Source organism: Pseudogymnoascus destructans (assembly GCF_001641265.1).
Source record: "Pseudogymnoascus destructans isolate 20631-21 unplaced genomic scaffold scaffold_8, whole genome shotgun sequence".
Lineage (NCBI taxonomy): Eukaryota > Fungi > Ascomycota > Leotiomycetes > Thelebolales > Thelebolaceae > Pseudogymnoascus > Pseudogymnoascus destructans.
In genome coordinates this window covers 789300-806178 of record NW_020167527.1, presented here as the reverse complement: position 1 = coordinate 806178, position 16879 = coordinate 789300, and the positions used below count along the sequence as shown (strand labels likewise).

Sequence of the window (16879 nt, the reverse complement as noted above, 5' to 3'; positions counted from 1 at the left end):
TTTTTGGGACGGTGGTTTTTTCGGCACCCAGGGACAGACGTTACGGATGTTACTACATGATTGCTACAGATGTGAAGAATGTTCTCGCGGCTGTCTCAAATTCGTAAACTATTTCTACGTACCCCACGAGAAGAGCCCTCCTGAGGTTGCCATACCAAACCTGCGGCTAACCTGGATTTGATTGTCCGATAGCCCCTCAGCCGATGGTTCTCCCACCATATTCTCTAACTTGGCGTTCTCTGCTTTCACCCAGTCTGAAATATCTGCGCAAGCCTTCTCAGGGTCACGTCTCTGTAAGAGAAATCCTTGAATCTGAGCAGGGCTAAATTTCTTATCATCGATATGTTCCGCGAATTTCATTGCGAGATCTCTCACCTCCTCTATCGATTTGGCAGGGTGCAGCGTATTGGCAGGCGTTTTGGCAGTGAGCGACGAGCACATGCGAATGAACATGTTTTTAGCAGTATCCTTACTGGCATTGCCAAAGTATTCCTCTATGTCCACGCGGCCGGGTCTCAGAATTGCGTCATCTAGTTTGGAGCGACAGTTGGTGGTCATAATAAGGATATGCCCTTGGGATGATGCAATACCATCGATGGCGTTCAGAAACCCCGCAAGAGTGATTCTGGACTTGAAATTGTCATTGCTGTCGGGCGTGTCGTCGCGAGTGAGGCCAGCTGAATCGATATCCTCTATCAATAAGATGGAGCCTTTTCGCAGATTTGCCACCAGGTCTATAAGCAGTTCATCATCTACCTCGGAGCTGTTCAAATTGACCTTATGGATATCAGCTTTGAGATGGCCTGCTAATGCACTTGCGAAGGATGTTTTGCCCGTTCCAGGAGGGCCATGGAACAAATAACCACGGCGGTATGGCACCCCTGAAGCTGTATACATATCCGAACTATTCAAATAGTCTTCCATGTCCTTTATAATGCACTCCTTCTGTCCAGAATTGGTCCAGGTCGAAAGACGTCGATTGTAAAACTCCGATGGCTTGCGAATCGTGGTCGTGGTCATAGTAGCACACTGAGTGTAGTGAACAAGTCGAATGTGGTCAATTAGATCTCTGCATGGCTGAGGAGACGTACTGAAGCATCGGAGCGTGATGACTTCTTTTTCAGCAGCAGCTTTCATTCCATCCCCCTTGCCTGCGATAGTATCGCGTCTAAAAGAGATGCGGTGACCTTTGTGACGGAGATAGAAGGTGCTTCCAATAGCTGGGGTGACTTGAATAGCTGGCATGCGTAAATGCCGATGTTCCTCTTCTGGCCCAATGTCTAGATTCCAGTCTTTTCCCAAAACCGTCCTAACTGACAGTGTCTTCGAGTGTTTCTCTGGCTTTTGCTCTGAGATCCACGACATGACTTGATCATACAAATCGTCACCCTGGTCGACCGAGACAGAAGACCAAAAGTGCTTCTCGATGAAGTTGAAAACCCGCCCATAGTATCCAGATACAATGAACAGGAAGAAGAGTCCCATAATGGCATTCATATCACGTCCAAGTTTATCAAGGAACAGAGCCTGAAATGGGTGCCAAGGGAATGCGAGCATCTCGAGCAGTTGGGTTGCGTTTATCTGTGCCATGGCGCAGAAAGTAATTGCGACTACTCTTGAAAACTGGGCGGAGGAGGAGTAATAAGTACGTTGAAAGGCTGTTCCTGCTAATTACACGCAGCCTTTTCGGAGAAAAATCACAAAACCCAGTCACACTGCAACTGATTCGGTGGAGCATCTTCCCAGATAAGTCACGAACTCAACCAAATCGAGGCAGCCGGTGTGTATAAGCTGATGTTGTTGAAGAAAAGGCTGACCGCTTCATGATGCGGATGAGGCTGGAAGTGGACGAGGGCTAGTGCGAGACACGGCTGTGATTCTGGCCCTAGGAATCAGGCAGAATCAGGCAACTACATTTAGTGAAACGTAGTCATATTAGTGTAGTTTCGTACGGTAGAGTAGCTTAGGGGCGACGGCATAAGTAAAGTGTAACGCTGACTTCTAAACGATAGAAGACACAGAGGTTCTCTTGCGTAAAGGTTGACTTATCAGAGGAGGCAGGGGATCAGACACAAAGGCTTCAAGTAACACGTTACTAGTATATAACAAATACTGCATTGAGTTGAGCACGAAGCTCCTATCTAAGGAAATCCTATCTACTTATATAGTGGCGTCGTGCCTAGTGGACTCCTGGGAACTGTCATACTGACATTCGTTGCACTCAGTTTGCTATCAAACTCAAGAGCAAACTTAGAAATCTCCTCCTCAAACCTACAAGTCACCATACATATCTTGGCTTATCACACCAACAACAGAAGCAATACTACTCAACGATTGCTGCAAACTCTTCTACTACATCTGTTTATGCTACATACATCACGGCATATCATTTGGACACTCATTGAACAAGTTATTAAGAAAATCTCCTCCTTAAGGGGGTGGGCCAATACTACCACATGGCATATCTCTACCAACCAGAGGCCTAGGAACATGAACGATAGCTCTAGAAGCTTCTACAACCCTCTATGATTCATTACACGTCATCGCTCCTTAGTTACCCACAAGATTGGTTAAGTTATGACATAATTTGTCTATAGGTACTCTGACCTTGGACCTCCTTTTCACTTCCTATAGGCTAGGAACCCAAGAGATGGTTCTATGGGATTCTCTTACGTTCACTACATGATTAGCAAGCTAGTTGTGGGTCGCACTTGATTTCTAATACATTTACCAAGCCTGGTTAGTCATGGAAAGTCATGGAAAATGAGAGAACTACACTCCTTTGGCATAAATAGGATTGCCCTTTCCTTAAGAAAGGGCAAGCATACAATACAGTAAATCGACTATCACATACTTCCACGTCTTTTACAAGCTTCCAAGCATTCATCTTGTTACTCCTTGTTTCTGAAAAGTCAGTGAGGTGTTAACCTCTGACTTACCCCTGAGTTCCCAGACTCAACATTTGTTGCAACTTGTCTAAACCACTTCACTACATCACACACCTGATTGCTGCGTTGTGGAATAGTCTAAGCTACAACCCTTTGGCTCTGTTTCCTAAGACAGTGTGTTGTCTTAGTAAATTCATCCCTTCCTTGGGTGGCTAGATTCTCACATCTGGTGCACCCACCATTACACCCTGAGTTCCCAGACTCAACATTTGTTGCAACTTGTCTGAACCACTTCACTACATCACACACCTGATTGCTGCGTTGTGGAATAGTCTAAGCTACAACCCTTTGGCTCTGTTTCCTAAGACAGTGTGTTGTCTTAGTAAATTCATCCCTTCCTTGGGTGGCTAGATTCTCATATCTGGTGCACCCATCATTACACCTTGCCTGCTTCAAGCTTCAACTATTTCTATAGCAGCACTTCGATACTACAATGGAGGACGACCAAGCTCCTACAACTACTGCTGAACAGCAGATGCAACAACTGTTTGCCTTTATACAAACTATAGCAAACAAACTTGAGAATTTGGAAAACACCTTTCAAGCCAACACTTCAGCAACACAATCTTCAACTCAGACACATCATACAGAGCTTCCCACAGCTCCTCTGGCTATTTCGAGTACCCCAGGTGCACTTCCTAAAGTGCAAACACCAGATTTATACCATGGAGACAGGAGGAAGTTGAAGGGATTCCTTATGCAACTGGACATCTACTTCACCCTCAGGCCTCATCAGTTCACCTCAGACATTCAGAAGATCTATTTTGCTGCCAGCTACCTCCGTGGATCTGCATTCAACTTCTTTGAGCCATATCTTAGAAGACTTAGTGGCAACAAAAATACCACTACACCTTTGATTACCTCTTATGACCAGTTTCAAGAGGAACTTACCAGGACCTTTGGAGACATCAACGAAACTTCTACAGCAGAAAGAGAGCTACAGAAGCTATGTCAAAAGACCTCTGCTGCTCAGTATACAACAGAATTTAGGAGAATCACTTCTCAATTGACTTGGAATGAAGAAGCCTTAGTCTTCACTTACTACCAAGGGCTCAAGAGCTCTATTAAGGACGAACTCAGCAAAGAAGAACGCCCTACAACACTTCAAACGCTTATAGAGAAAGCTGTCAGACTTGATGATAGGCTTTTTGAAAGAAGAAAGGAGAAGAACCAAGACTGGCATCCAACAAGAAATTTCAACAATTACACCTCTACACCAACTGCTAAGGACTCAGCACCTGAACCTATGGACTTAGACGCCTCTATAAAGAGATCTACAGCAAATCCAGCACCTCAGCCTACAGGATACCCTCAAAAACTGAAAAGGGGTAAACTTACCCCTCAAGAAAGAAAACACAGAATGGACAACAACCTTTGTTTATACTGTGGCAAAGGGGGACACAGAATTCAGGAGTGCTATTCAGCACGGGGGAGTGCTGATTCAAAACATATAGCAGCCTCAGACACAGTCACAACTGCTATTCCTGAAAAACTTGAAAAATCCCTAGCAGGCACAACTTCAACTGAGACTATAACTTCTCCCCTAGACAACAAAGATGTGTCGATGGTGCTTTCTCAGAGTCTCACACACCTGTTAATCCCTATTCAACTCCATTTCAAACAACAGGTGTTGTCTACAAGGGCTATGATAGACTCAGGGGCAACAGGCAACTTTATATCTCAAGACCTCATCTTGACACACCAGTTACCTACAATTCCCAAACGCACTCCAGAGTTGCTCCGAGTCATTGATGGAACTCCTATCAGTTCAGGTTCCATTACCTGCAACACCCCAGTACTCAAACTTGAGATTCCCCTAGGAAAATCAACATTTTCAGACACCATCTCTTTAGATGTTATACCAATGAAGTACCCAGTTATCCTAGGTCTTCCATGGCTTCAAAGGCATGATCCAACTATCAATTGGAAGCATTTATCGCTTGGGTTTAGCTCAAATCCTGAGCTCAATACTGAAAAAACCCTTCAAGCCTCAGTTACCCCTATTCAGGTCCAAGACTCAAACTTGTCCCAGATCAAGGATTTTGACCAAACAATGGACGATATATCATCTCTGATATGGGTTAAACCTTTCCAACCTGTCCTGGAGATAGCAGCTACTTCAGATTTGGAGAAATCATCTCAGGAGGTCATTTTGCCTTTAGCATACCAAGACTACCAACATCTTTTTGACAAGGCAAAGGCATCAATTCTGCCAAAGCACCAGCCTTATGACCATGAGATACCACTCGCAGAAGGCTCAATGCCTCCCTACGGCCCTATCTCCTCTCTATCTGAATTAGAGCTGAAAACTCTCAGAGAATACCTAGATGAGAACCTTAGTTCTGGCTTTATCAGACCTTCTTCCTCACCAGCAGGAGCTCCCATTCTCTTTGTCAAGAAGAAAGATGGCTCCTTGCGTCTCTGTGTTGATTATAGGGGCCTCAATGCAGTCACTGTTAAAAACAGATATGCTTTACCCCTTATCCCTGAGCTCATAGATAGGCTCTCTTCAGCAAGGATCTTTACCAAGTTAGATCTCAGGGGAGCTTATAACCTGATACGCATCAAGGAAGGTGATGAGTGGAAGACAGCATTCAGAACACGCTATGGTCATTTTGAATACCAGGTAATGCCTTTTGGGCTTGCCAATGCACCTGCTTCTTTCCAAGCTCTCATGAATGATATTCTAAGACCTTACTTGGATATCTTTGTTGTTGTCTACTTAGACGACATTCTTATATACTCTCTAGACACTCAAGAGCATGTTCTACATGTTAGACAAGTCTTAGAGAAGCTATCTCAAGCACAACTCTTTTGCAAACTTGAGAAATGTCTTTTCCATATGTCTCAAGTTGATTTCTTGGGACATAGAATTTCAACAGAAGGCATTCAAATGGACCCTGAAAAGACAAAAGCAGTACAAACGTGGCCTATTCCTTCCAGCATTAAAGAGGTTCAGTCTTTCCTTGGGTTTGCCAACTATTACAGGAGGTTTATACCAAGATATACATCCTTGGCTTTACCCCTTACTCAATTACTTCACAAGGACACTTTGTATCACTGGGATAAGACACAGCAAGATGCTTTCGATGCTCTTAAAGGAGAATTTAAAGAAGGGAAAATGTTACTACACTTTAACCCCTTGAAACCTGCCACTCTTGAGACAGATGCCTCAGATTTTGCTATTTCTGGAATCTTATACCAAGCTCCAAAAGACAAACAAGAAGAGCTACAGCCTGTGGCATTTTACTCAAGAAAGCTATCAGCAGCTGAACAAAACTATCCCATTACAGACAAGGAACTGCTTGCCATAGTATGTTCTCTAAAGCATTGGAGATGCTACCTTGAAGGGGCAAACTATCCTATCACTATTTACAGTGACCATTCAAACCTCTTGACCTTTACAACCACTAAACAGCTCAATAGACGACAAGCAAGGTGGTCTGAACAACTAGGAGGTTTTGACTTTGTTATAAAACATGTCTCAGGGGCCAAGAATCAAAGAGCAGATCTCCTCTCAAGAAGACATGACTACCAAGATTCTGCTAAAACTAGCAATACAAAGGCTCTGCTAGACTCAGCAAAGCTTATAGCAGCATCTTTAAGCAACCCTAGTACTACAGAGGACTTAGAGGGAAACTTATCCCCTCAAGACCAAGTTGCGCCCATTACCTCTTCTCAGAAACCAGAGACCTTTAAAGACTATACACCATCAGCAACACTTCTTAAAGCATTCAAAGATGCTTACAACCACGATCCCTTTGCCAAAAGAACTTTGGAATACCTCCAGAAGAAAGGCTCCTCTCTTGAGAAAGTTGGACTACAAAATTTCTCAAAAAATCAGCAAGGACTTCTCTTATTCAAGAGCTATATCTATGTCCCAAGGGATAAACGATTACAGCTACACCTCCTACAGCAGTTCCATGATGCTCCAGCTGCAGGGCACTTTGGCTTTGCAAAAACTTATGAACTTCTAACAAGAAAGTTCTACTGGCCTAGTCTAAGGACTACTCTTCAAGACTATATATCTTCTTGCACTACTTGCAACTTGAACAAACCTACACGGCAAAAGCCCTATGGCCTCTTGCAGCCTCTACCTATACCAGAACGCCCATGGGACTCCATATCCATTGACTTTATAGTCAAGTTGCCTCCTTCTATCCCAAAAGGGGGTGCTACCCCTTATGACTCTATCCTTGTGGTGGTAGAAAGGCTCACAAAAATGGCACACTTTGAGCCTTGCAATGAGACTATCACAGCTTCTGAACTTGCGTGGCTATTCCTCAAGGTGGTCTTTAAATATCATGGAATTCCTGGACACTGGATCTCAGATAGGGGAGCAGTTTTCACTTCAAACTTTTTTAAGGAGTTCTCTAAACTCTTAAACATGGAACAACGCTTCTCTACAGCTTATCACCCTCAAACAGATGGCCAGACAGAGAGAGTCAACTCTGTACTTGAACAATATCTAAGAATTTATACAAACTATGCTCAAGACAACTGGGCAGATCTTCTCCATCTTGCAGAATTTGCTTACAACAACACAGTCTCTAACACCACAAAAGAGACACCTTTCTATGCAAACTATGGTTATCACCCTAGGTTTGAAGTGGCAGAACTGAATTGTCCTGAAAATTTCAAAAACCCTTCTGCTACTGAAAGAATCATCTACCTTAAGGGCCTCCAGGACTATCTCAAGGTTCAAATACAGCGTGCACAAGACGAGCAGGCTCAGGCCTTTAACAGGGGGGTGGTTGCACCACAATTCAAAGTTGGTGATCAAGTCTTTTTGTCTAGAAGACATATCACAACTACTAGACCTTCAGACAAACTTGATACTAAAAGACTTGGACCTTTTAAGATCACAAGGACTATTGGCAAGAATGCTTTCGAGCTTGCATTACCACCTACTTGGACTATCCATAATGTCTTCCATGCATCTCTCTTGTCTAAGGCACAAGAAAGTTCCTTAAGACCACTTCAGTCTCCTCCACCTCCTGTTCTGATCTTGGATCAACCAGAATATGAAGTAGAGTCTATCCTTGACAAAAAGACACTTAGAGGTCAGGACTACTTCCTCGTTAAGTGGAAAGGGTATCCTACAAGTGACAACACTTGGGAGCCTAAGAGAAATCTAAAAAATGCATCTAAGCTCATTCTAGAATTTCTTTCTAAGAAAGCCAACTGGCTAAAGGGCAAGCAGACAGCCAACAAACGTCCTTAAAAGGGGGATCATGTCATACTGACATTCGTTGCACTCAGTTTGCTATCAAACTCAAGAGCAAACTTAGAAATCTCCTCCTCAAACCTACAAGTCACCATACATATCTTGGCTTATCACACCAACAACAGAAGCAATACTACTCAACGATTGCTGCAAACTCTTCTACTACATCTGTTTATGCTACATACATCACGGCATATCATTTGGACACTCATTGAACAAGTTATTAAGAAAATCTCCTCCTTAAGGGGGTGGGCCAATACTACCACATGGCATATCTCTACCAACTAGAGGCCTAGGAACATGAACGATAGCTCTAGAAGCTTCTACAACCCTCTATGATTCATTACACGTCATCGCTCCTTAGTTACCCACAAGATTGGTTAAGTTATGACATAATTTGTCTATAGGTACTCTGACCTTGGACCTCCTTTTCACTTCCTATAGGCTAGGAACCCAAGAGATGGTTCTATGGGATTCTCTTACGTTCACTACATGATTAGCAAGCTAGTTGTGGGTCGCACTTGATTTCTAATACATTTACCAAGCCTGGTTAGTCATGGAAAGTCATGGAAAATGAGAGAACTACACTCCTTTGGCATAAATAGGATTGCCCTTTCCTTAAGAAAGGGCAAGCAGGCAATACAGTAAATCGACTAGCACATACTTCTACGTCTTTTCCAAGCTTCCAAGCATTGATCTTGTTATTCTCTGTTTTTGAAAAGTCAGTGAGGTGTTAACCTCTGACTTACCCCTGAGTTCCCAGACTCAACATTTGTTGCAACTTGTCTGAACCACTTCACTACATCACACACCTGATTGCTGCATTGTGGAATAGTCTAAGCTACAACCCTTTGGCTCTGTTTCCTAAGACAGTGTGTTGTCTTAGTAAATTCATCCCTTCCTTGGGTGGCTAGATTCTCATATCTGGTGCACCCACCATTACAGGAACTCACTCGAGTCCTCGGAGTCCTGGACTCTTAGGACTCTTCTCATCATCCTGCGAGTCCGTCACGTGCCTAGTGGACTCCTGGGAACTCACTCGAGTCCTCGGAGTCCTGGACTCTTAGGACTCTTCTCATCATCCTGCGAGTCCGTCACGTGATACTTTCGGAACTACTATTCCCCGCTGCCCCTCCAGGTACCAGGGCCGGTCTCATGCGACCTCCCTCCTTCCTGTCCTGTAGTTGGCCAGCCTTCTTGTTCCGTCATAACACTCGCTCCCTTCCCCTGGGCATTTATCTCGAATCCTATAAGTACGTCCATGTCCCCGGGACTCTGCTGCTCCTCAGCGAGTCCTTCAACATGCAACATGCCTACTGACACTGCCCGCAAACTCCAGGAATGCAACGATCTTGTCCGTCGAATAAAGAACCACGGATACGAACTACCCGAAATGGATTCTTGCTCGAACTGCGTGAGGCGAAACATTACTTGCGTGTCGTCTCCAAATGATTCACGGCGGTGCGCCGAGTGTGTTCGTCGCAACTTGAAAGAAAAGTGTGACTGTATGGGTCCTGAGCATCCCGACTGGGTGAAGCTCGAATGGGAGGAGGATCGCCTGGATCGCGAAGAGGAAGAAACCCTTTCAAAGTTACTTCGTCTGCGGAAGCAGAAACGCCTCATCCGAACCCGTGGTAAAGATATGCTCCGGCGAGGTTTGAAAACCCTCGACGAGCTTGATGCAGCAGAGGAGGCCGAACGTGTGGCTGCTGAGAAGCGTGACGCTGTTGAGGTCGAGGAACAGGCAGTTAGCGCTGCCTCCTCGTCTGTGACCGGGACCCCCGCTTCCTCCGATCCACTGGCCTACTCCCCTGCATCTTGGGATCAATGGCTGGCGGATGGCGGCGTCGATATTCCTCCAGCAGTTCTTTGCTGATGTTCTTTGTTGGTTCCCACGAATTATCCGTAGGTTCGTAATTTTCCCATTTTATCAAAAACTCTTCTCGACGTCCTACTAACCTTCTGTCTAGGATCGCTTCGACCTCATATTCGATTATCTCATTCTCGGGTTGGAGTTCGGTGTCAGTCGCAATTGGGGTATTTCCTCTTGCTGGTTCCAGTAGTGAGACATGAAATACCGGGTGTAGTCTAGACTTCCTGGGTAGCTGCAGTCTGTAATTAACTGAGCTGACTTTGTTCAATATTTTGAATGGTCCCAATTTCTTGAAGTCCAACTTTGTGCTTGGTCGTTTCGTTTTGATATGTTTCCGGAGTAGGTATACTTTATCCCCCTCCTTGAAGGCAGGTTCCATACTGCGCTTCTTGTTTGCGTGCGGCGGATCGTTCATTTAAGAATTGGATGTCCGTCGCAAGTTGTTCGTGGAACGATTTCAGTTGTTCCACCACGATCAGGGCTTGTTCAGCTCGTGATTCATCCGGTCTTGGTTGCCTATATGCTTCTGGCTGGTAGCCATAATTGGCAAAGAACGGTGAGACTTTCGTTGCTTCTGTCATCGCGCTGTTATATGCAAACTGTGCGATGGGTAAGATCTGGACCCAGTTATCCTGTTGATGATTGACATAGCTTCGCAGGTACTGTTCAAGGGTCTGATTTAATCTTTCTGTTTGGCCGTCTGTCTGGGGATAAAAAGCTGTTGATAGCTTATGATTTGTTCCCAGTAGCGCCATCAATGATTTCCAGAATTTCGAAGTAAAGAGCTTGTCTCTATCTGAGATGATTTCTTCTGGCATCCCATGATCGGCTAATATGACTCGAATGAAGGTATATGCGAGCGCCTCAGCGTCGCTAGCTTCTAGATATGGTATAAACTTCCCATATTTCGTGAGTCTTTCCGTGATGACGAGGATAGAGTCGTATTCTATTCCTGTTAACGGGTCCTTGGAGGGTGGAAGCTTGACGATGAAGTCCAAAGCTATTGATTTCCACGCTCCTTTTGGTACTGGTGTCGACTTGAGTTGTCCGTATGGCAGGTGCCTATTGGATTTTGACTTGCTGCAAATGTCGCACTCTCTTACCACTGTCTCTACCTGCTTCCTCATACCTGGGAAGTAGTAGTGTCGGGTGATTAGTTCGAAGGTTCGTGTTACTCCCTGATGACCGTGTGCTGGTAACGAGTGTTGTTCTTGCACCAGCGGGCGTCTCATTTGACTTGGGACATACACTAACCCTTTGTATCGAATCAATCCTTGTTCGTCGATGGTGAAGTCGCCTTCGACTTTGGACAAGACTCGCTTGGCGCATTCATCTGTTGCGTAAGCTTTCTTGAGTCTTTCCTCGAGTTCTGTATCTTCGATGACTGAGATCGTCGCTAGTAACTCGTTGTACTGTATTCCTGCATCTGTTTTCTTCAGAATTGCTCTAGGTCTTTCTTCCTTTGGGCCGGCGTAGTCGGTCCGTCTGCTGAGAGCGTCTGCTCTTGCATTCTCGGAGCCCTTGCGATAGGTTATCGTGAAGTTGTAGGCTGCGAGGGTTTCTGCCCAGCGGACTTGTCTGCGGTTTAAAACCTTGGTCGTGGTGAAGTATATGAGGTTCTTGTGATCCGTCCATACCTGCACAGGGTAGGTGGGTCCCTCAAGATATACTCGCCACTGCTCAAACGCAACGACAATAGCCAGTAGCTCCTTGTCGTGGATGTCGTAATTGAGTTCCGCGGGTGACAGTTTCCTAGAGTAGTACGCGATTGGTTTGAACTTACCGTTCTCATCTGGTTGATTCAGACATGCTCCAATTGCGAAGTCAGAAGAGTCCGTTTCGAGGATGATCTTCTTTGCAGGGTCAAATGTAGCAAGGATAGGTGCTTCCATGAACTTCGTCTTAAGTTCCTGGAAAGCAGCCTCTGCCTTGTCCGTCCATTTGAATTCGAGATCCTTTCTGGTAAGCTCCGTGAGTGGTTGAGCTACCTTGGAATATCCCGAGATGAATCTTCGGTAGAAGTTGGCGAAGCCTAGGAAGGCTTGCACTTCCTTGACCGTGGTCGGTGTTGGCCATTCCAACACTGCCGTTACTTTTGCTTGGTCCATCTTGATGCCGTGCGTTCCAATAATGTAACCCAAGAATTCGACTTGGTTTTTATGGAACTCGCACTTCTCTGGTTTGAGGAGTAAGCTGTACTCCTTTAGTTTCTTCAGGACGAGTTTGACATGCTTGACATGCTCCTCCTTGGTTGCTGAATACACCAGGACGTCGTCTAGGTAGACAATGGTAAAGATGTCTAAGTATTCATGCAAAGCATCATTCATCAGTCGTTGCATGGATGCGGGTGCGTTTGTTAGCCCAAAGGGCATGACTTGATACTCGAATAGGCCATAGCGGGTGCGGAATGCTGTTTTCCACTCTTCCCCAGCCTTGATTCGGATCAGGTTGTATGCTCCTCGCAGATCTAGCTTACTGAAGATCTTTGCTCCTTGAAATCTATCGTGTAGTTCGTTGATTAACGGCAGGGCATACCTGTCCTTGATTGTGATGTTGTTCAACGCTCGATAGTCCACACATAACCGTAGGGAGCCGTCTTTCTTTGGTACGAAAAGCACCGGACTTCCTGCTGGTGATGTGAATGATCTGATGAATCCTTTCGCTAGGTTATCATCGATGTACTCCTTAAGTACCTTCAGCTCCTTTTCCGATAGCTGATATATTGGTCCGAACGGTGGACTCTTGTCTTTCTCCAAAGGTATCTCGTGATCCCATGGTTGGTGCTTAGGAAGCGCCTCGTTCTTAGGGCCTTCCTGGAATAATTGCTCGTATTCCTTGTACTCCACCGGTATACTCGTCGGTGAGGATGCCTGGGCTAGGTCATCGAGCTCGGAGGTTGCACATAACTCCTTCCGGCCCTGGGAGGGTTTCTCCCATTGTCGCGTGTCCGTCCGTTGTTCACACGCGCACTGGCTCATCACAACTTTCTCGTTCCACCAGTCGATCTGGGGGTTGTGTTTCTTGAGCCATGGCACACCAAGGATGCACGCATGGTTGTCCATGTGCACGATGTCAAACTGAATCGTTTCCTTGTGCCCGTGTAGCATGACCATTTCCAATGGGACCGTTTCGTGGGTCACCATTCCTTCATTAGTCGAGATGGGCTCTCCATCTACGACCATTAATGGGTATGGTTCGGTTTTCAATTGCATCTTGAAACCTTGCGTGTCTGCTACTTTCTTTGTCATAAAGTTGCCCGTCGCTCCTGAGTCAATCATTGCTCGGAGGTGTCACTGTTGTATCTTAGCGACCACATATAGTTGCATGCTGCCCGTCGTGGCGCATAGCTGGTCTGTACTAGGCCTCTTCGTGTCGCTCGCCGGTGGCCTACCGTCGAGGACTCCTAGTTTTTTGACTCGTCCGAGGAAGGATAGTATTCATCCGGTGGCCTACCGTCGAGGACTCCTAGTTTTTTGACTCGTCCGAGGAAGGATAGTATTCATCCGCTTCCAATGGTGGTCCTTGGGGAGATCGTTTCCCTCGCTCTTCTGCTTCGTCTAGCAGATGTGGGTATTTCTCGTATACCTGTTCGCTTTTGATAGGCAAGTCCCCTTCAGACTGGCTTCGCCTGAGGGCGTGAACTTGCTCTGCGTCTCTGAAGTGTATCCTGGGTGAGGATCGGGGAAACAACTGATTCTGGTGTTTCTTTTTCCAGTGGAGCTTGCAGTCATCTTCGCTGCAATACTCCCAGTAGACATACGCGTGCCAGGGATGATCAGTCTCTGTTGCGTCTGTCATTGATAGTTCCCGCTGTCCTCTCACCCATGCACTATCTTCCCTCGGAGGCGTGGAGAACGTGTCTAGTTGCTCCATGGCTCTCCTTTCGATGCGTGGAGTGGGTCTCGCATTTTCCCGTCGGAGCATATCTCTGGCTTTCTCGTCGTACTTCTTCAGGGCTCTCCTGCGGTCCTGGTAGTAAAGTTCGACGCTTTTCATATACTTCAGTTTAGCCATATGCTCGACATCCTTCTCCAGTTCTTCCGCTTCTTGGGCTTCCAACTTAGCTACGTCTTGGGACGTGCCAAGCAGCCTGCGGGTATTCGTTAGTTGGTCGTAGTATCTCCAGAGGTCATCCTTGGAGTCGTCCACCTTGCATTTTAACGGAAGTTCCTGTAACAGGTTCCCGTAGAGGTCTTTAAGCATGGGGATTCTCCTCTGGCCATTGGGCTTGTCTCGTTCGGCCCTAATCTTCGCGTGGGCGTGTTTTGCCATGCGTCTTACTACGCTCTTGCACCGTGGACTCATTGGTTCCGTAGGTGCGAGTTCATCGAAGGTCTCCTGTTCCGAGACGGTGAACGATTCCGCCTCCGACCCTTCATCTGAGCTCTCGTCTTCTGGGGTGCTTTCGCTGTTTATTCCCCAGTCCTGTTTGCTCACAAACGTTGCGTTCAACTGTCCTGTCCAGGTGGCATTGAGTTGTTTGCCGACTTTGCGTCCGCCGTTCCCTTTCTTTGGCTGTCTGCAGTCTCGGGCCATGTGGCCTGGCTTGTCGCAGTTAAAACAGAGTCGTTCCTTGAATTGTCTGTCTTTCTTAGGGTCACGGGGTCGTCCAGGTTTGAACGTGGCATCGAGTTCCATTGGGTCCGACCAACGGTTGTCTCGCGGGTGTTGATCCCGTCGTCTGCCCTCGTTTCCCCGGTAGGGGTAACTTTTCTTGGGCTTGTCATAGGTCCGACGTTCCTTCTGGAATTCGTATAGTCGATTGTCGATTCGGACCGTATGTTCGATTAGCGCTACCATGTCCGTTGGTTGTTGTTCCAAACGGGCAAGTTCCATACGTATATGGCTCTTCAGCCCACGTCGGTAGTGGCTGATGAGTGCGCTGGCGTCCCATCCTGTCTGATTGCCGTATCTCTGGAATTCTGTGGAGTATGTGAGGGCGCTGCCAGTCTGCTTAAGTGCAAACAGATGGTCTTCCGCGGTCTTAATCTCATCGATGTCTCCGAACATGCGTCGGATTTCCTTACAGAATCCATTCCAGCTGCCAAACATAGTCTGCGTAGTTGTCATGCTTCCATTGGTACTTTCATATTTGAAATGATCCTTGAGGAATGGTTCGATCCATCGCAGGGCTTCCCCCCTAAGGTAGGACGCAGTCCACAGGGCATAGCTCTCCTGGGTGGGAAACTTCTCATCATTGAAGTGCTGGTACAGTTCGACCTGTAGCAAAAACACCTCAAGTTCCTTTCGGTTGCCGGAGTAAGTGTCGGGCAACTTGACGCGTAGAGTTTCCTTGAGTTCGTTGACGGTGGGTGCATCGGGCATCTCTTCATTCTCAGGCTTAGACCTCTGAGACGAAGTTGGCGTGGTGGGGGTTTTCCCCTTCGAACTGACGACAGACATGTTGCTTTGTGTGTAAGCCGGTACCTCGTAGAAGTGGTGCTCAAAGTGTAACGCTGACTTCTAAACGATAGAAGACACAGAGGTTCTCTTGCGTAAAGGTTTACTTATCAGAGGAGGCAGGGGATCAGACACAAAGGCTTCAAGTAACACGTTACTAGTATATAACAAATACTGTATTGAGTTGAGCACGAAGCTCCTATCTAAGGAAATACTATCTACTTATATAGTGGCGTCGTGCCTAGTGGACTCTTGGGAACTCACTCGAGTCCTCGGAGTCCTGGACTCTTAGGACTCTTCTCATCATCCTGCGAGTCCATCACGTGCCTAGTGGACTCCTGGGAACTCACTCGAGTCCTCGGAGTCCTGGACTCTTAGGACTCTTCTCATCATCCTGCGAGTCCGTCACGTGATACTTTCGGAACTACTATTCCCCGCTGCCCCTCCAGGTACCAGGGCCGGTCTCATGCGACCTCCCTCCTTCCTGTCCTGTAGTTGGCCAGCCTTCTTGTTCCGTCGTAACACCTCCATTGTAGTATCGAAGTGCTGCTATAGAAATAGTTGAAGCTTGAAGCAGGCAAGGTGTAATGGTGGGTGCACCAGATATGAGAATCTAGCCACCCAAGGAAGGGATGAATTTACTAAGACAACACACTGTCTTAGGAAACAGAGCCAAAGGGTTGTAGCTTAGACTATTCCACAACGCAGCAATCAGGTGTATGATGTGGTGAAGTGGTTTAGACAAGTTGCAACAAATGTTGATTCTGAGAACTCAGGGGTAAGTCAGAGGTTAGCACCTCACTGACTTTTCAAAAACAGAGAATAACAAGATCAATGCTTGGAAGCTTGGAAAAGACGTAGAAGTATGTGCTAGTCGATTTACTGTATTGCCTGCTTGCCCTTTCTTAAGGAAAGGGCAATCCTATTTATGCCAAAGGAGTGTAGTTCTCTCATTTTCCATGACTTTCCATGACTAACCAGGCTTGGTAAATGTATTAGAAATCAAGTGCGACCCACAACTAGCTTGCTAATCATGTAGTGAACGTAAGAGAATCCCATAGAACCATCTCTTGGGTTCCTAGCCTATAGGAAGTGAAAAGGAGGTCCAAGGTCAGAGTACCTATAGACAAATTATGTCATAACTTAACCAATCTTGTGGGTAACTAAGGAGCGATGACGTGTAATGAATCATAGAGGGTTGTAGAAGCTTCTAGAGCTATCGTTCATGTTCCTAGGCCTCTAGTTGGTAGAGATATGCCATGTGGTAGTATTGGCCCACCCCCTTAAGGAGGAGATTTTCTTAATAACTTGTTCAATGAGTGTCCAAATGATATGCCGTGATGTATGTAGCATAAACAGATGTAGTAGAAGAGTTTGCAGCAATCGTTGAGTAGTATTGCTTCTGTTGTTGGTGTGATAAGCCAAGATATG

The 16879-nt window shown here is 46.1% G+C and overlaps 1 protein-coding gene across 1 annotated transcript; it reads right to left on the bottom strand.

The window, feature by feature from the left end:
* Positions 1-114: 114 nt before the first annotated feature.
* Positions 115-1590, bottom strand: VC83_03926 (uncharacterized protein; the record flags this gene model as incomplete). Its single annotated transcript, XM_024467564.1, has 1 exon — positions 115-1590. One exon carries the CDS (start codon positions 1588-1590, stop codon positions 115-117), a length of 1476 nt encoding a protein of 491 aa, XP_024324995.1.
* Positions 1591-16879: the final 15289 nt, after the last annotated feature.